The following is a 21,487-nucleotide window of genomic DNA, read 5'->3' on the forward strand; positions in this document are numbered from 1 at the left end:
GGAAGCCCCATAACTAGGGATGTAGCAGTTTCATTGTTTTACGATACCTCAGTTTTAAAACAGATATATTTTAATTCACGGTATTGCATGAATATATTATTTTAATATAATTTTTTGTAATTATTATTAAAATTTTCTAAAATCCAAATCAGTTTAATTAGGACAGAATTGGCTACATTTACAAACCATCATATGAACTTGACATGATAAATACACACATGTCAGAGCCTAAACCTATATTTCCCCCACAGAAGTATATGAAGTTAGCGATGTGGGAATACTTTGGGCATGTTAAAGACCCACTAGGCACCATCAATGTTTCTCAGTTACCCAGTTTGTAAGGTTTGTCACAAAAAAAAAACAAATTCGGCTCAGGCAGGAAATACTTCAAACCTGAAGCACCATCTCTATGAGCAGCATCCCACGGAATTTACGGAGATGAATGCAAGTCAAAACACAGTGTATATGATAATGCGAACCACCTTTCATAAAAAAAAACACCAGATACAATAGTTTTACATGATTTGTAATGACTCATTTTACATTTAATGTAAATTTAACAAATTTACATTTAGACTATCGTTACTGTACGTTTGTGCTTTGTCAAACTCACAAACGCAGCAAATGGATAAAAGCGCTTATATGCAACTTCACGATGGGCAGACTGTTTGTTCATGCATTTATTTGATTAAATGAAGCACAACAGTAGGCCTACAATGTGCTTAATACTACAACTAATAATTAGAGTTCACTGATACCAATTTTTGAAGACAGATTTAAGTACCTAATTTTAGGTATTGGCTGATACGGAGAACCGATACAAGTAGTTTTGTGTTTGCATACATATGCCATTTTATTTCTATTTGATATCTTGAAATCAATTCAGGGCTGTTTAACCAGGGCGTAGCTTACCTAACCATCCCTAAACCAGATAACACGTACGATTCATGCTTTAATGTGTTACTTTATGGGAAGTGTTCTGGGCATTGACAGGCTGGGATTTCTGGCCTTAGTAGTCATTGAATGTTCTGGGTTTGTTGCGTTGAGCCTGACAGAGTTCTACGTTAATTTGACTGGTTTATTGGGCTGTTGTTGGGCTAAGTAAAAGAGTAAAAGAGAAAATAACTCCTTTCTTGTTTACACACATATGATTTTTGGAGTCGCTGTGTTTAGGACAACAACGATCGTTTGGTGAGACAAAAGAAAACAGAGGCACCAAATAATTTCCCGGACTTTCGGCTTCACTGTACCTCGATGGAGGAACTGCCTTCCCAACTCCATCTATGAAGTAGACTGTCTTCAAAAAAAATGCTTTGTGAGCACTTGACCATACACTCAGAATATTTTTATTTATTTTTTCTAAATGTTGTTGCACTTTATTCTCTGTCTTGGCTAATACTTTTCTAATGCAATTGAAACTTTGTATTGCAGAACATTTCACGTTACTGTCTTCTTTAGACGAATCGCTGATCAAATAAAATAAAATCCCTTTGTCACTCAACCATATACACAAGTGCAACAGTGGGTGAATTTTGGGTGCATGTTGTATCTTTCCTCATTTTGTAAGTTGCTTTGAATAAAAGCATCTTCTAAATGAATAAATACAAAAGAAAATGCTCTTGCTCTCCATCAAACAAGCGTGTGAAGCAAGGGGTCGGATACATAATTTTCACTTGAAGGAAATTTGCTAGTTTTAAATGTTTTCTTTCTTTTCATGCTGTTTATATCTGTCAAAATGACAGAAAACATTTGGAATTAACCATTAAAATTAATGGATGACTGACAAGTTCTTGATAAAGGGATCTCTCACGCACACACATAGGTGTGTGTGGAGAAGAGAGACACACATGAGAGGATCTGCATATGTAAAGATTAATAAAATGAAAACTGATTTTCTAGATTTAAATGATTTAAACACCAAAATGTTTCTGATGTTTTCAATCCGGTCTCATGCTGTATTCCATTCAACTCGGTAAGTTTGATTTTCCAACTTCCTACTAGGAAAAGTGCAATTGAACTACTATGGAAATGTTCAACTATGCAGAGATTTCGCAGAGATGCAGGTGCATGACGTCACAAACACATCAGCACCCAGGGTTATATACAAAAAGTGATAAACATTCAATTCCATTAAATAATATCGATAAATTAGTCCTACATTACATGTGTAATGGGGTTCACAGGACGGGCAAGGAGGCGGCAGGAACCGGCAGAACATTCAACGTAATTTCAATGGCATAACTGAACTTAAATACACAGACACGCACAAAGCAGCCATGTGCATCTCTCTCTAAATCAATCTGGTGCCTCCGGCTTGTCTTAATCCCCCTACCGGCTCATTAAGAATTCAGAACGGGCGTGCATTTTCACAGCCCGGCCAGGCCCCCCTCGTCATCACAACATGATATTAGATTATGTAACAAACGCGTGTAGAGACAGGTGTTCAAAGTATTATAAATTATACTCCCTTTTGATAATCGTACACCTGTAGAACAAATGCTAGTGCTGCAGCATTGTTTATCAAGTCTATAAAGTTTGTAACAACAGGATCAAACCTAACTCAAAAGGAAGAATGATCTATTCAAGGGTAACTAAAAATAACACATTGGCATTTAACATAAAACTGCATTATTTAACACTAAACGGAACTTGAAACAGAATTATAACCCCAAATTACTTATAAATTACAATTAATAGCATAAACAAATAGTCCCCAAACCTTGCACAGGCCTACCTCGTTAATTATGTAGATACTACAGCCAATGGCTAGTCCCAAAGCATCATCATCAACAAAAGTAGTAACCTTATGTAACACGCGAGCATGCACTGCAGTCTTAAAATCTAATTTTGGCTGTGCTGTGATTCTGAGTAGCAGCAGCATGGATATAAAAAAAGTGGCTTAAAGACTTGTTATCATCAACATCAACAGGCATGTTGGCAGCAGGCGGAGCAAATGGGCCTAATAGCAGGTGGGCATCATATCGCAAATACTTTCATAAGTGTAAGGTTCATCACGAATACTAACAATAGTGGAATTGTAATTAGTGCAGTTTTTATTGACACTTCATGGTGTTAGTTCTGGAATATGGATTAGTGTGTTCTTGGAATTGAAGAGTTGTGGCAAAGAATTTTTAAGTGTATAGACTTATGTTACATAAATGCAAATGAGCAGTGACGTAATTTATTAATTTATTGCAATTGTTGTAGGTTGGACTATTTTGTTATATGGTGTTTTGGTGTTATGAGATGTTGTATTATAAAACTTTATTAACTCTATTTTGATTATAAATACTGACTGGGTTTGCATTGTGGTGTAGAAATTGTTTTGGTCCATCTCTGTGTCAGAAAGTGTGGCCCCCTCTGAAAACAAAATGCCTCCACCCCCCATCACTCTAAATGTTCTGGTGATAAAGGAAACTTTACTGATGTTTGTTTCTTGATGTTGCACATCATCTTCCAAGCATCTGGCAATGGAATGTCTTAATGGTCAGAGATCGGAGATATCATTTAGGAATATCCCACATCCGACATGAATGTAACACAGCATTAAAAGCATCATTCACAGCATGTGCATCCATGTCATTATGATAACACTGATCCCAAGTATGAGTTCTTGCCTCAAAGTATCGGCCCGATATGAGTACTACAGATTAGTATCTGTGCATCTCTACCAATAATATGTTTTATTAGTAAAGTACTGAATAGGGGTTACAAACTGCTTAAGGCAAACAAGAAATGGGCAGTGATAGTGTAGCATAAATTATTCGTTTTTTGTTCAAAAAATCATAAAACAATCATTCAAAAATGATTTTGTGTTTGACAGTATGGCATAAAATGTTATAGCTGTGGGGTACTCATCATTTTAGTCTAAATTTAGCTTCAACTAAATATCATACTGCTAATAAAATTTGCAGTGCACCTTAATACCATGATACCTTAATACTGTGGTATTTTTAATGACAGTTATCATACAGTGAAAATTCCATTCCGTTACATCCCTACGCATGACCTTCGATGGATACACCACTTGCACACCAAACACCTTGGTAATCTCCTGATATCATGATGCCACGCACAGATTCAAGACATTCTGTGCCAGAGGAACAGGTCGTTGATAAATCAGTGTATCATGATTCATTTACATAAGATAAACATTGACCTGCCGACTGGTCGACTACTTTTCTGGATGACTAGTCATCTCGCAAGCCCTACAGTTGGTATCCAATGAAAATAAGCTTTCTACCACCGCAATCACCGCATGAATGAGTCATTAGCAGCTCTAAACCGCTAAGGGGCACTATAAACATAGAATTTCAAAAAGCCAGAGCTGAATGCCTCAAAGATGCGAGCTGCATATTCAAACAACTGTAACTTCCAAAACGAAACCTGTGCTTTCTTTTAATGTCCCGAAGTCTAGCCCATAGTTTCTATTTTTAAACAGGATTATCAAGTGTGAATTAATGTATATATTTATCATTGTATCATATGTTATATTTTCCTGGCAATACAAATTTAAGAAAAAGCGAGCAGAATAATTTTTCATGGAAACATCAAATGAAATATTGTAAAATAAACGCCATTCAGAGTGTCCCATTACATTTTCCCATTCTGTTTCTGGTCTACACTCTTAATATTTCCTTCAATAGTGACAAATGAATATAAATTTTGTTTTACTATAGTTATATTGTTGAAAACATGTTGTTTTGACAGAAACATAGATTTGAAGCAATTAACCATGGTGTTTCTACAGTAATATGGTGTAATATTTTAATCATATTGAATTTTTTGTGTATATATGCAAAAAAGGCATGTCACATTGTCTGTTGGGTACATTTGACATTTTAATTCAAGTTAAGATAAAATAATTATCTGAGTTCTCTGATGACACAATCCTATGCTCGAGGTGGCCGTTAAAGGTGTGCTTTTATTTACCCCATCCCCCATGCAAACACAGACAAAGGTAATGTGGGGGGGTTGTGACTCTTCAAAAGACTGAAGGAGATTTGGACTTTTCGATTTTCATATGGATCCTTTGAAAAATAGAAGTGTTCTAGCATCACGCTATTGTTCCGTATTAATGTATTTAATCATAATCATGAACGCTGCCACACTATGCGACTGTATCACTTATGGTTTTACCTTTTAAAACACAATCATGGTGACAAAGGTAAGATTAACTGTATAAATGATATACAGTATAAAACCAAATGACAAACAATAATATTACTACATAGTCAGTCCCAGCCACAGCATAAAATTGAAGAAATGTAAATAAAAACCATGCAATGCTGAAATAATGTATGCAGTTGTTTTGAATGATGAAAGTCACTTCAGCAATATCAAATGTTATTTTATATGGTCAAATGTGTATTTATTACAAACAATAAAGATGAGCAACATTCGGCAGCCGACATATTTGTGACCATCAGCAGGAGAAAGTAATGGCGGTGAATGGAAAAACATCTGTATAGCGATATCAAGAAAAACATAAAAAATAACTTTTGATCCATGCCAAGTCCCAGAAAAGGTGTACACAGGTCTCAAGTCAGTGCAAATATTGCCTAATTAAATTTTCACAGACATTATAATACATTATTTCAATGATTGACCACCGTAATTATGCAATTATAATGTGTGACATGCCTACCGGTATATCACTATATAAACATCTCTTATTCAGAAGTTACAAATGTCTTTGTGCTGTTTTCTGCTCTGTTTTCGACACAATATTACAAAATGTCTGTGATGATCCCATCTGTATGAGTGTAAGGGCTGCTTACAAAGAAAGCAAACGAGGCATATTAGTGAAAATGACAACAATGAATAAAGCCTGCTCTTTATAATCTTATGCCGTATTATTTATTGACTAACTTTATACCGAGTTTACACTACACTATTTTAGCCCTGATTTTCCACTCGCAGATAGTTAATGGAGATCGCCGACAAAATGCCAAAATCAGATGCAAATCGGTGTTCGCTCCCGTAAGCGACGATCGCTATGTGTGAATTTTAAAAGACACGATCTGAAAGATGCGCTGATGCATCACAGATGCCCGAAAAATATTTAGCAGGTTAAATATATAAACCTACCTGCAACTCCAAGTCCTGCAGTGTGAAATGTGTTTTTATGTGTAGCAGCTCCATGAAGCCAGTCTTTTCAAGCATCTAAACTCAGCAAAAAAAGAAACTTCCCCTTTTCAGGACATTGTATTATAAAGATAATTTTGTAAAAATCCAAATAACTTTACAGATCTTTATTGTAAAGTGTTTAAACAGTTTAACATGCTTGTTCTATGAACCATAAACAATTAATGAACATGTACCAGTGGAACGGTCGTTAAGACACCAACAGCTTATTAACGATAGGCAATTAAGGTCAGTTATAAAAACTTAGGACAATAAAGTGACCTTTCTACTGACTCTGAAAATCCCCAAAAGAAAGATGTCCAGGGTCCCTGCTCATCTGCATGAACATGCCATAGGCATGCTGCATAGAGGCATGAGGACTGCAGATGTGGCCAGGGCAATAAATTACTATGTCCGTACTGTGAGACACCTAAGACAGCACTACAGGGAGACAGGAAGGACAGCTGATCGTACTCACAGTGGCAGACCACGTGAAACAACACCTGCACAGGATCTGTACATACAAACATCACACCTGCAGAACAGGTACAGGATGGCAACAACAACTGTCAGAATTACACCAGGAACGCACAATCCCTCCATCAGTGCTCCGACTGTCTCAATAGGCTGAGAGAGGCTGGACTGTGGGCTTGTAGGCCTATTGTAAGGCAGGTCCTTACCAGACATCACTGGCAAAAACGTCACTTATGGGCACAAACCCACCTTCACTGAACCAGACAGGACTTACAAAAAGTGCTCTTCACTGATGAGTCACAGTTTTGTCTCACCAGGGGTGCTGGTCGGACTCGTGTTTATCGATTTGGAGGTGGAGGGTCTGGGGTGGTGTGTCACAGCATCATCGGACTTCGCATGTTGTCATTGCAGGCAATCTCAACATTGTGTGTTACCGGGAAGACATCCTCCTCCCTCATGTGGTACCCTTCCTGCAGGCTCATCCTGACATGACCCTCCAGCATGACAATGCCACCAGCCATACTGCTCGTTCTGTGTGTGATTCCCTACAGAAAATTACAGGAATGTTCTGCCAAGGCCAGTGAAGAGCCTGGATCTCAATCCCATTGGGCACGTCTGGGACCTGTTGGATCGGAGGGTGAGGGCTAGGGCCAATTCCCCCAGAAATGTCCGGGAACTTGCAAGTGTCTTGATGGAAGAGTGGGGTAACATCTCACAGCAAGAACTGATAAATCTGGTGCAGTCCATGAGGATGAGATGCACTGGAGTACATAATGCAGCTGGTGACCACACCAGATACTGACTGTTACTTTTGATTTTGACCCCCCCTTTGTTCAGGGATACATTATTCAATTTCTGTCCGTCACATGTCTGTGAAACATGTTCAGTTTATGTCTTAGTTGTTAAATCTTTTTATGTTCATACAAATATTTACACATCTTAATTTTGCTGATAATAAAAGCAGTTGAAAGTGAGGGGAGTTTATTTGTATGGTAAGCACAATAATACAGTTTCTATCAGAATAAATATGCCTATACATAAGCTTTTCAATTATTTGAAACAAAAAAGCACAAATATGTCCTTTTTGAGCCACAACTCCAGGAGACATCTACCTGCGTTCATTGCTAAATTATTTATTAACATCCAACTCTCTCTGCAGAACAGACAATCCTTGCTGCCCGTGATTCCTCAACCATTCTCTCCTCAATATTGTTTTATTGCAACATACTTTTTCTTTTATCTTAATATATTGCAAATCAGTACACACACATCTTGGATCGCAAGTTTCTTGCAGACCACAATTTTTAGAGGAAAGAACTCCTGTCTCACGTGTGATCTTGCATAATTTCCTGTACCACTTCTTGCGTGTGTTTTGTTGTGAAACATAGTTTTGAGACCAGAGAAGAGTTATCTGGGATCCTTCCTACTGAATTTTTTTGTAATGTGTGACCCGCTGTTGCCGATCCCTCGTGTAATGTGCAAACCACAGCAACTTCAAGATACCCCATTATAGACAGACAGTTGTGTAGTGTGAAAAGCAATCCGCCAACTTTGAAAGTCATATAGTGTGTGGGCGGCATTAGTATATACACTGATCCACTGATACACTGATTAAATACACTGATCAGCCACATTAAAACCACTGACAGGTGAAGTGATTAACGTTTATTATCTCGTTACAATGGCACCTGTCAAGGGGTGGGATATATTAGGCAGCAAGTGAAAAGTCAGATATTGAATTTCATGTGTTGGAAGGAGGAAAAATGGACAAGCGTAAGGATCTGAACGACTTTGACAAATGCCAAATTGTGATTGTGGGATGTTCCTGGTATGCAGTGGTTATTACCTAACAAAAGTGGTCAAAGCAATGACAACCAGTGAACTGGAGACAGGGTCATGGGTGCCCAAGGCTCATTTATGTGAAGGCCATAATAGAAAGGAGTCAGAACACACAGTGCATCACAGATTGCTGCCCATGGGGCTGCGTAGCTGCAGACTGGTCAGAGTACCCCTGCTGACCCCAGTCCACTGCATCAAAGCATCAGAACTGGACCATGGAGCAATGGAATTAGGTGGCCTGGTCTGATGAATCATGTTCTTTTAGGTTAGGTGGATGGCCGGGTGCATGTGCGTCATTTACCAGAGGAAGAGATGGCAGCAGGATGCACTATGGGAAGAAGGCAAGCCGGCGGAGGCGGTGTACGGATGGGCAATGTTCTGCTGGAAAACCTTGGGTCCTTGCATTTATATAGATGTTACTTAGACACATACCACCAACCTAAAGATTGTTGCAGTGCAGGTACACCCCTTCATGGCAACGGTATTCCCTGAAGGCAGTGGCCCCTATCAACAGGATAATGCGCCCTGCCACACAGCAAAGAATTTTCAAGAAGGGATTGAGGATCATGACAATGTTCATGGTGTTGACTTTGTCTGCGAATTCCCCAGATTTCAATCGATTGAGGATCTATGGGATATGCTGGACCAACAAGTCTGATCTATGGAGGCCCCACCTCACAACTTAAAGGATTTAAAGGATCTGCTGCAAATATCTTGGTGCCAGATACCACAGGACACCTTCAGAGGTCTTGTGGAGTCCATGCCACGATGGGCCAGAGCAGTTCTGGCAGCACGAGGGGGACCTACCTGATATTAGGCAGGTGGTTTTAATGTTGTGGCTGATCAGTGTATGTAGAACTGCATATTGACTTGTATAGCTGTGCCCGACTGATTTATAGGTATTAGCCTTTCACAGATATATCGGTATCGGCAAAAACTTATATTTCAGAACATATAACGCAGAAAACAATGCTTGAGGTGATTTAGAATTTATGTCATAATGTAGTTTGTCCAGCATAGCGCACTCTGACTTGTTTAAAAAGTGGAGCTGCAGACAGTGCGGAGTTAAGAGTTGTCTTCACGGTAAGTTGCTAACTAGTTTGTGAAAAACATACTGGAAAATTAATAAACAATATATTACATATATTTTGGGGGGCATCAGAAAACTGTTTGAGTTCCAGGTCTGAGAAAGAATGTTATAAGTAACATTGTTAACACATTACAGAAAAATTCTAAACCGTAATATTGAGCCTTTAAAATATACATTTTAGCCACAGCCACACCGACAGTAGGGTAATGATTATGAATGTGTCAGAAAAACCAGCAAGGAGACTGTCTGAGCATTTTGTTCATTAATAGGGAGAAATGCACATTAGAGTTGTGCTAACGGATGCTGATCTCGGGGATTGACGATGGTCAGAGTGATAGCCAATAGCTGATGCCTTTGACCATGTCAAGATGATATTTGGCTAATTTTCCAATTAATGTCAAATTATTATTAATAATATTATTATCAAATTAATATTACAAATAATTTGCCTGTAGACACACACTTTAAACACTTTATTATATTATTAAGAATAGATGAAAGAAAAGCAGTCTATGCGAAAGTATGCTGCACTGTAAGTACGGAGGCGTGCAGTCTCATGGAACACACCGCATATAAAAGGTTCTCACTCCTTGTTTCTGTCTTCTGAATAATTTTTTGCAAGAAAAGTATTGTCTACGAGTCTTGAGTACAGTTTGCTTTATTTCCACAGAGCAGATAATTGTGACCATCTGTGATTAAAAATAATACAAAAACACGTTCACCTCGAACCATGATTTATATTTCAGTGTTTATTATCATCATAAATATTATTTTTACATTTATAATTGTTTTTATGTCTTCATATGTAACAAGTTATTTTAAAACGTTCATGTTTAGATGGATCTCGTGAACTAATATATTCGCACACAACGATTTTCCTGGACAATGAAATACCTGACCGGTAGAGAATGCACAGATGAAGTAGGTTCTTTGCCAGACATGTTGCCCTTTATAACTGTTGTATAGCCATCTTTCAAATAGTTGAACACACAATTTTAATTGCACTTAATTTTTTTCCAGTTTCATTTGAAATTTTCGTTCAAATAAATTTAAAATAAAAGTTCAAAGTTTGAAATCAAACTTTTGATTTTGCTTTATTGTACAGGCTTAACCCTAACCCTGTTTTAAATTTACCCCACAGTACTACCTAGCGTCCAACCAGCGGTTCGTCGGTTTCCTGTGGAGTTTTTTTTTTTTGCGACCAACTGACCAATCAAAATTGGTCGACCAAGAATCTTCTCATTGACTAACATTTGGCTGACAATTAGGGGGCAGACCTACATATTAGTCTTATGCACTAATACTCCTTGGTTGCTTTCTGTGTATTCTTCATGAGTTAAAAGCACCTCTTACATTCATACAGAGGGAATCATGACAGACGTTTTGTAATATTGTGACAAAATCAGAGCAGAAAACAATACAGCCATTTATAACTTCTGAATGAGAGATGTTCATGGTAATGTACCAGTAAGGCATGTGTACTCGCTTGTCACACATCAGACTCGCCGGCGTACAGCGGTAAATCGTGGATAAATTACATTACATAAAATACAAATCATGGATACAATACGTCCGTGAAAGTCAAATTTGGCCATATCTGTGCTGACCTTAGACATGTTTCTACGTTTCCTTGGACTTGGCATTGATCAAAGGCGTTTTTTTAGGTTTTTCTTGATATTGTGTTACAGGTGTTTTCCATTCATCGCCATTGTTTTCTCCCGCTGTTGGTCTCAAATATGGCAGCAACGGAGAAAAAGTGATGTCACTGAAACAGGTCAGTTAAAATGTTGCCATTAATTTTGCATTTTTAGATCGCCTTCAACAAATCAAAATGTAAAATACAAATAATAATATTAACAATGTTAATCATATTAACTCACTTTCTTCACACGATGGTGCCAACAAAAAAAAAACGATGGTGTGCCTGCAAGGTTCAATAACCACTGTATTTTTCAATGAGTTTGACGAAATTAGTACAGAGCTAAAGTTAGTGCTAAAAAGCAATGTTTCCATGAAATAAGGAAATTACAGGTGCCCATTGCAACACAATTTTGAATTCAGAGTCAGTAAGTCGTGTCTTTGTTGAATGTCATGTAACTAGTCCTATAGAGAAGGATTAATGCTAATCTATGATACAGCAGTAATGGTTATGAACTGTAAATACTGTACCTGTTTTGTGACCTGACTGGCCATCTTCTCTGTAAAGTGCTTGTGCTGGCTGATTCTGTGGAACAGCTCGCCACCTTCCATCATCTCCATGACAATCAATAGCCTTGCCCTTAGACATTAAATAGAAGTACAGAATAGTAGAATATGCTTATTTTGTTAGGGAACTTTGGATATTCACATATAGGCAAAACTGTGCTGGGAGCACAAGTTGGGCTTTCTACCTTGGACTGGATTCATGTGGAAACTGTACACTGTTTGCGTACACCTCCATTATTTTAACAATGTGTGGGTGAGAGGCACACATCATATGAAGTCTCACCTACAAATAAAAATCAAAGTAGATCATTTAAAGCTGCACTAAGAGATGTTCTGTACAGTCTAAAATTCTAAATATTCAAACGATTGACAATTATTTTCAGAGACATAAAGACACGCCAGATAAAGAATGCTGTTATAATCAAGCCCCGACACCAAATGGTAGCAAGTTGAAATGCATGTACTCCAAATAAAAGAAACAAAATCATCCATACGAAGCATGCTACCTCATTGCGAGCTTTCGGTCTGTCAATCAAGATCTTAAGAGCAAATCGTTCTTGTGTTGACTTCTTCACACATAACCTGAGGGGAAAAAAAAAGTACATTCAGGAATAGCACATTTTAAAACTATTTGGTGCACCATGTGAACATCTGCAGGTGTCATTTACTTCAGTCATTGTTATATCTCCCATTATTTAGAGAGAAAACACTAGGTGTGGGAAAAAAATTTATTCTGTTTCAAGTCACAGCATTTACAGACCAGTGTAACACTGTCTGTTCAAAACTCCAGAGCTTGTAGATCTGAATTTGAGAACTTGTACAAATATTTATTTTACATGTTAGTCAATACACATTATGCGAGTAAAGTTTGCTTTGACTCAGTGTTCCGTGCAATGTTTCCAAAGATGAGATCCACACACTCAAGTTTCATTGAAAAATGTCTCTTTTTATATCCCGTGTGGTTCTTTAGAGTAGCAGATTTCAATGGTGGATACAGTTTCTTTTAAGCATCTTTTAAGCATTATAATTTATAATGTAATAATGTTTGTTAAGGTAAGGCAAATAAATAAATATTTTAAATGGATATCTATGGTATAGAATAAATTAAAGTATTGCTAAATTACTGCATAAATTATTAGTCCACATACAGTAAATAATACGGCATATTCAATTTTCAAACTTATTAACAGCTGATTTAAATTGACCAAGTTACTGCATTAAGTAAGCCTTTAAGTCCAGTGACACTCCGCACAATGTTCTGCACTATTGCGAATGCTCTCATTAAAAACAAAGCTGTCTAATCAGCATAATAAAACAATTATTTACACTGCGTCTGTGCCTTGAAGGACGGGATCGCTTCAGTTTTTCGTGTTGCTAATTTTCTGTGTATTTAACACCCATGTTCAAAGCGAGCGGTGCAATATGCAAACAAATCTGAACGTATTCTTTTTGCCCTTGTTCTACAGATTCTTTAAGTGTCAGGTGATGTTTCTTCCATTATTAATTTTTCATGTGCCACGTGAACAGAGCTAGAACATAAAGCAAGCATCTGGGCATTAAGACGGGTTAAAGCTTGCGCATTAGGATCAGTTGTCTTTACTGACAGGACGGAGGACTAATCTAAGCGGCTCTGATTGGCCATTGCCATTTCATTGCTCAACTGACATGTTAGTGATTGGTTAGAATACTCAACCGCTGCAAAAACACATTGTAAATATAAACTATTGATGCAATAGGAGCAGACTTTAATTGAACGCTGTAATCGTTAGTTTTCACGATTACATAATCGTGGCAGCCATAATCGTAATTGCGATTAGTTTCGATTAATTGTGCAGTCCTACATACGACTTCAGTGATTAAATCCATGTCGTTATAAGTGATATGATAGGTGTAGGTAGGAAAAATATATACATATTTTAAGTCCTTTTTTACTATAAATTCTCCTCTCTGCCCATTAGGTGGCGATATGCACCAAGAATACAAATCGGCAAAAACAAAATTAGAACTCTTGGGAAAGCTGTTTGAAAGTGAAGATTTATAGTAAAAAAGGACTTAAATATTTACCTGTTTCTCACCCAAATTTATCATAACACTTCTGAAGAATACTTTTACTGTATGCTGCCTTTATATGCTTTTTAAACTTCAAAGTTTTGGACCTTGTTGACTTTCATTGTATGGGCCAACAGAACGGAGATCTTCTAAAAATCTTTGATTGTGTTCATTAAAAAAAAAGAAAGTCATACACATCTTGAATGGCATTGGGGTTTTTGAGAATTTTAATTTTAGGGTCAACTAATCCTTTAATATGCTTATTCAATGATAGACACAGGAGGTGCATTGCAATCAGCTCCCTAGTTCAGTAGCCAGGGCACTGATCAGGGTATCGGCTGTCCCAATTGCAACATCTTCACTCTATAAATTCCCATTAAAAGACGAATACAAATGTAAAACTATGAAGAAAAAAGCCTTAATTTTTCCATTAAACTATGTGTTGTTTGTGTAATGTCTTTCAACCATAATGACCATGAAAGCAACACAATCTTTGTCATTAATAATTTTTATTGATTCCATACTCCTTTTTAAACAAACAGCAGAAGAATACATGGAATCAACTTTGATCAAGTATGTGCCCCCATCACCCAATATACACTCACCCAAAGGATTATTAGGAACACCATACTAATACTGTGTTTGATCCCCTTTCGCCTTCAGAACTGCCTTAATTCTACGTGGCATTGATTCAACAAGGTGCTGAAAGCATTCTTTAGATATTGATAGGATAGCATCTTGCAGTTGATGGAGATTTGTGGGATGCACATCCAGGGCACGAAGCTCCCGTTCCACCACATCCCAAAGATGCTCTATTGGGTTGAGATCTGGTGACTGTGGGGGCCATTTTAGTACAGTGAACTCATTGTCATGTTCAAGAAACCAATTTGAAATGATTCGAGCTTTGTGACATGGTGCATTATCCTGCTGGAAGTAGCCATCAGAGGATGGGTACATGGTGGCCATAAAGGGATGGACATGGTCAGAAACAATGCTCAGGTAGCCTGTGGCATTTAAACGATGCCCAATTGGCACTAAAGGGCCTACAGTGTGCCAAGAAAACATCCCCCACACCATTACACCGCCACCACCTGCACAGTGGTAACACAGTGGTCCGTTTACGCCAAATTCTGACTCTACCATCTGAATGTCTAAACAGAAATCGAGACTCATCAGACCAGACAACATTTTTCCAGTCTTCAACTGTCCAATTTTGGTGAGCTCTTACGAATAGGAAAAAGACGCTACAATTTGCAGTGGAGATGAGTGGTACCCGGTGGGGTCTTCTGCTGTTGTAGCCCATCCGCCTCAAGGTTGTGTGTGTTGTGGCTTCACAAATGCTTTGCTGCATACCTCGGTTGTAACGAGTGGTTATTTCAGGCAAAGTTGCTCTTCTATCAGCTTGAATCAGTCGGCCCATTCTCCTCTGACCTCTAGCATCAACTCGCCCACAGGACTGCCGCATACTGGAAGTTTTTCCCTTTTCACACCATTCTTTGTAAACCCTAGAAATGGTTGTGCGTGAAAATCCCAGTAACTGAGCAGATTGTGAAATACTCAGACCGGCCCGTCTGGCACCAACAACCATGCCACGCTCAAAATTGCTTAAATCACCTTTCTTTCCCATTCTGACATTCAGTTTGGAGTTCAGGAGATTGTCTTGACCAGGACCACACCCCTAAATGCATTGAAGCAACTGCCATGTGATTGGGATAATTGCATTAATGAGAAATTGAACAGGTGTTCCTAATAATCCTTTAGGTGAGTTTACATCCCAGTAGTCGAACACTGAATAACAAACAGACAGAAAATACTTGATATAACAAAAGCGTATAAAATTAAATCTACATAAAGAAAAGGGTTCCACATATTAATTTTAATCATAATTGTCCCTCTCCACTCCTCCTCACTGGCAACCTTCTAGGAAGACCAAATAAGTTCCCAACTTCTTACCAAAAGCACCCAAACTACCCAGCCATTTATGTGACATCTCTTCAAAAGCCACCACTCTGCCAAACTCTGTGCAACACTCATGAAATTTGGGCGCACCAGCGACTTCAATCCCCTAAGAATTACCTGCCTGCTGATGATCATGCTGGTAAGGACAGTTTTTTCAAAAAAAATCTGAGTGCTCAAGAACTCACAGATAAAATTCTGAACACCCAACCAAAACTCTTGAATCTTAGTAAAGAATACAAAATACATGGGCTATGCCCCCATCCTCCAACTGGCATCGCCAGCAAGTAGATGTGTATTTAAGGCCAAGCTTACACAATCTAGAGGGAGTCAAATAAAAACTAGGCAGAATCTTTAGCTATTCTATCAAATTGTTTAAAATAAAAGAGGAGGACTTCAAAGTGGAGAGAATGTAGTAGGTAGTTGAATTTTGGAATACAATTCATTTTTATAACATTAACCTTCCCAGTCATAGATAAATGATGTGACGCCCACCTGTCCACATCACTTGAACACCTTTTTAATAAATGGACAAAACTAAATCACTCAAATTTGCTGAAAATAAAATGCCCAAATACTTAATGCCCTGCTTTGTCCACTGGAAGGCACCTGTTGAAAAGCTGATACAGGGCAATATGCTGTCAGAGCCAAAGCTTTGAATATAGACCAATTTACTCTGTATCCTGAGAACTTAGAAAAGGAATTAATAATTCTGTTGAGGCAAGGCATAGATCTAGTAGGGTCAGAGATGAATAGTAAAATATCATCTGCGTTAAGCAAAAGCTTATGTGCCACACCTCCTGCCACCACCCCTCATCATCCTCTCTTATTGTGGTTGCTAATGGTTCCAGGGCAAGACAGAACAAAAAGGGGGAAAGAGGTCAACCCTGCCGGGTGACCCTATCCACAGTAAAATAATCTGAAATTAATCCACGTTTGAACCGCCACTACAGGAAGTCTATAAAGTAATTTAATCCACGCAAAAAAGTATTCCCGAACCCGTACATTTCCAAAATCTTAAAAAGATAATCCTGTGGATTTACCAGCATTGCCTGGGTAACTCAGCAAGACACTGACTTGACTACCACACGTTGAGTTGCAAGTTCGAATCCATGGCGTGCTGAGTGACTCCAACCTAAGCAACCAAATGGCCCGATTGCTAGGATGGGTAGAGGCATGTTGGGTTAACCTCCTCATGGTTGCTATAATGTGGTTCTCGCGGTGGGGTTTGTGGTGAGTATCCACACACACTACATCTCCGCGATAACGCAACTCAACAAGCCACGTGGTAAAACGCATGGACTGACTCTCTGAGACACGGAGGCAGCTGAAATTCATCCTCTGCCACCCAGATTGAAACGAGCCACTCCGCCACCATGAGGACCTAAAGCACATTGGGAACTAGGCATACCAAATTGGGGAGAAAAGGAGAGAGAGAGAGAGAGAGAGAAAAAAAAAAAGAATCCTATTCTACCATATCAAATGCCTTTTCGGAGTCAAATGGGATGGCAGCGACCAGAGTCTTATCATTCGCCACTGCCCACATGACATTAATGAAACACCTCATGTTACCAGAAGAGTTACTGCTCTGAATAAACCCCACCTGATCTATATGTACGTATAAGAGATGTCATAACTTCACTTAATCGGTTAGCCAACATGTTTGACAATATTTTAACGTCTACCTGGATCAGTGAAATTGGATGGTAACTCTTACTCTCACTTGGATCTTTACCCTTTTTAAGAATCAGACTCAGATCCGGGCATGCATCATGGTTGGTGGAAGCTTACCATTCTGTAATGATTCCGTATAAACTTCTAGCAAAAGTGGAGCCAGTTGTCTTGCAGCAGTTTGTACTTGGGGTGCAAACATGTACACAAAACAATTCCCAAAACAATCTCAATGCACGACCGCTCACAGAGGGTTGGCTGTGTTCAGTTCCAGTAGACACAAGGGGGCTTATGTGTCCACTTACAGTTGTGAGTGTCGGGCTCCTTTCTGCTGTTCTATTTTCTGCTGTATGAGAATAGAATCACATTTTTATTCTCTATTCGGACAGCGTGTCAAAGATTTGTGACACCACAACTATGATGCTACTACTAGTGGCTTAATTCTTCTCCTAAGCAGCAAAGATGTGCCATCTAGGTGCAGCAACTGTGGTTTGTCTTTCTTGCCATGTGACTAAGCGTCCAACGACACAGCAACTGGTGTGTTTTCTGCTATAGGCTCAGAACATCTCCAAAGCAGCACAAATGTCTTCTGTAGGTGCTGCAATTCCAGCATTACAGAAGTGACATTTGCAGGGAAAACCTGAAGATAGAATCCAGACATCAGAAGATTTTCAGTTTAAATAAGTTTTCTTCCACTTTAGATCAGGAAATGAACTTGCAATACAAACGTCACTAAAATATATACGTTTTTTGAAGACAGCACACTTTGCAAAACTATGTGAATTAAAAATCACAATTAGAAAAAGAATACTAGCCACATAATTTAGGAGGGTTGGCACTCCTAAGAACATGTCCTATTTAGTTTTTATTAAATGTTGTTTTCACATAAATGGGGGAAAACTGTCATTACGAGTATGACAATTCTTTGTTTTACGGATGTGAAATTTGTAAGCAGTACTTTCATAACGAGGAGAAAACCATCCAAAATGCTCAAACTTGTAGACTTTGATCTCCAAAACATCTGTATGATCCATCAATCAGAATCAGCTTTATTGCAAAGTATGCTTACACATACAAGGAATTTGTCTTGGTGACAGGAGCTTCCAGTGCACAACAATACAAAAAAACAATGCAAAAACAGCAGCAAGACATAGATAATAAAAAATATCTATATAATTATACATATACTAACATACACAGTCACACACCTTCATTCATACATACATATACATACATACGTAGTGCAAATCTAAAACAAATCCGTTATATAAAGGACAAAAATACAGTATGTTATGTACAGTAGTGTTGTCAAAAACATCGGTACTCCGGTACCAAGTCGGTACTCAAACAAAAAATTATTTACGCACTCTGATGCACTCAGTACCCATGCAGAGTCGGGAACTGTGGAACGCTCACAAGCAAAAGATGACTACAAGTAAAGCTGCTGCTGCAGAGTCTCAACTGAATCTTGTCAAAAAGAAAAGTGAAAAAAGCCAGGTTTGAAAATTCATAGGATAGGGACACATCATAGATAAGCAAAAACCTATTTGTAAATGCTGCTTTCACAATTTTCTGACGAAAGGAGGAAACACATCAAACTTAATAAAGCACATGAAAGACAGACACACGGATTTATTCAAGCAACTAAAGCAGGTGAGTTTAAAAGCATATTATCATTTGCATTAGGGCTGAAACATTTAGTCGACATCGTCAAATACAAAATTGACGAGAAAAATGCTCGTTGTTGAATAGTCGTTTGATCTCATTTAACATAACAAGAAATCACAATAAACTAATGATGACACGTGAGAGCAACAGTTCACAACTGATGGAGGAAGAATTACACAGATCAGTCCAGATGCACTCTAAACTTTCAGTTTATTTTATGTAGATCCCAAATTATTAGGGAATAAAAATTAAATAAAAAAAAGTACATTCAGAAGCATGTACCGTTTTGAAATAATCAGAGGCGGAGCTCTTTAAAAGGAAACATCCCGGCATTACATCTTAACACTAGAACTAACAGAATTCTATAACTACTAGAATGACCATAGCAGTCATTCTGAACGTTCATAGTAGACTGTACCAAATGTAATTTTTTTCATATAATATTTACATTTGAAACTTCTATTGAGGTTTTAGAATGAAGCTTCTAATGTCTGTCATGTTTTATGACGTCATCACCCAAAAAATTTAAAAATCCTCTAACAAAATCCTCAATTTGAATAAAAGGAGCACCAAGCGAACACAGATAGGCCTACATAATACAATCTTTTTTGTAATATATAATAGCTGCTAGACTGCCTCGCTCGTGTCCAGCAAGTTTTTTCCTCCACAGTGAAAATGTTTCTGAAAGTCTAAATGCCCTTGGGGCAGAATATTTTGTTAGATAAAAACATGTTGTGAATTTTGGAAATTATTACATCTATCTTTTTCAAAACATGTTGACTTTTGGACTTTAAAATGCTCTGGATTTATTGGAAATGTTTGCACAACACGAATCGGAAACAATCCTATGCAGCCACCACTGGAATCAAAATCCATGAATAAATGAATCCTTTATATTAATAATAAACACCAGGACACGAAATTTAAATTCTAATGAATGTGAAAATGTATTAGTTCATCAACAATCACAGAACTTGCTACTGTAGCTTATTACATATACAAATTTTATTATTTATATTCTATTATTTTCTTTGTAAAATAAAAACAAATCAATACAATAGCTTATAAAAACATCACCAATGTGTATTTCAATGCATAGTAAAAACCTTAGACATGTATGAAACACATATAGGCCTAACCCAAAATAGCCAAAACGGTTAATAAACAAAAAAGAACATTCGCTAAACTGTGGGAAAACGAACTGATTTAGAAAGCAATATTTGTTTTACAGTGAGCAAAAATATCATGCTGTAAAACTATAATGAAAATATTATGCTGTAAAATAATTATGAACGAATTCTCCTAAAAGTGGGCTCACTTGAACAAGGCATCTGGTTGTTTTGGGGCAAACCCCGCACATCATTCACTAACGCTTGTGCATCGATTACTCAAAGTCAACATGGACTCTCTACCTTCTATGTGCAGCTCCCACACAATACCTTTTGACATTTGTCACAAGTGTCCTTAGTTTTGTTTTTCGTGCAGTTTATCCACACTTGGCACTGCCTTCCCCTCTCCATCATCAGCTGCTCCTATGGGTCCTCGCACCATCAGCTGTGTGGCTGTTGCTCTCATATGGCCGTAGCAAAGTTCATATGTTGCATTATGAAGTTCCTCTGTGACATTCTCTCATTTGTGCATTTCTTGAACATGATGGAAGCATTTAAAATCCCAGCCAGGTCAAGGATATTATAAAACACAGCCACTGGACATCTACATGTGGTGCTTTCACAGAGTATTTCCTTGCCATTCGATCTCATCTACTCCAAACTTGGTTCTGTTGTAGTATGTGACTGTCTCTGGTTTAGCCTTTTAGCCACTTGTGATGGCAACAGCTGTGTGGACAGTGCTTTCCTTCTTTTGCACTGATAGACTGTGAGCGTTGCATTATCACTTCTCAGCACCTCTGTGGTGAAGAGTGCCCTTTGTTCCTTTACGTAGCAAATGCTGAAATGCGTGCGGTCAAAATGACCGTTATGGCCATTCAAGGTAGAAACACTCAGAACTCTTTTTTTTTTTGTTTTGAAATTTGAATAAAATAATGTTAGAATAAAATATACACACATTTAAGAAAAGTCATGGTCCTATGGTTATATGGGGTTTATTTCAACAAAAAACTTAAAAACGGTTTAAATGACCGCCGTGGTAGTTCTAGTGTTAAATGCAGAAAAATTTAATGCGTTATAGCTTTATTAAAGTTCAAATAATACAGAAGCAGCTCATGTTAATAACTATAACCTCAGAAACTGGCATTTCTCTGTGTGGTTGGTGTCTCTTCTTTAAGTTGCGCGAATGTCCCAATCTAAGGGGGAGAGATTGAAACTACACCCGGCTAAGAGAGACTCTGCCTCGGGGACGCTCATCCCTCGAGAACACACACTTAATGCAGCTCGATTAGAACGATATTGC

General features: G+C 38.0%; 1 protein-coding gene across 1 annotated transcript in view; it reads right to left on the reverse strand.

Annotated features, from left to right (window-relative positions):
- LOC127629765 (MAP kinase-activated protein kinase 5-like) overlaps positions 1-21,487 on the reverse strand; it is a 116,200-nt gene that overhangs the window by 70,117 nt on the left and 24,596 nt on the right. Inside the window, exons 3-5 of the mRNA XM_052106999.1 lie at positions 12,241-12,316; positions 11,920-12,017; positions 11,699-11,807 (exon numbers count right to left, since the gene is read on the reverse strand). Coding sequence (XP_051962959.1) covers positions 11,699-11,807; positions 11,920-12,017; positions 12,241-12,316 — 283 coding nt within the window. The remainder of the gene's footprint in view (positions 1-11,698; positions 11,808-11,919; positions 12,018-12,240; positions 12,317-21,487) is intronic.

This window comes from Xyrauchen texanus, chromosome 3 (genome assembly GCF_025860055.1).
Source record: "Xyrauchen texanus isolate HMW12.3.18 chromosome 3, RBS_HiC_50CHRs, whole genome shotgun sequence".
NCBI lineage: Eukaryota > Metazoa > Chordata > Actinopteri > Cypriniformes > Catostomidae > Xyrauchen > Xyrauchen texanus.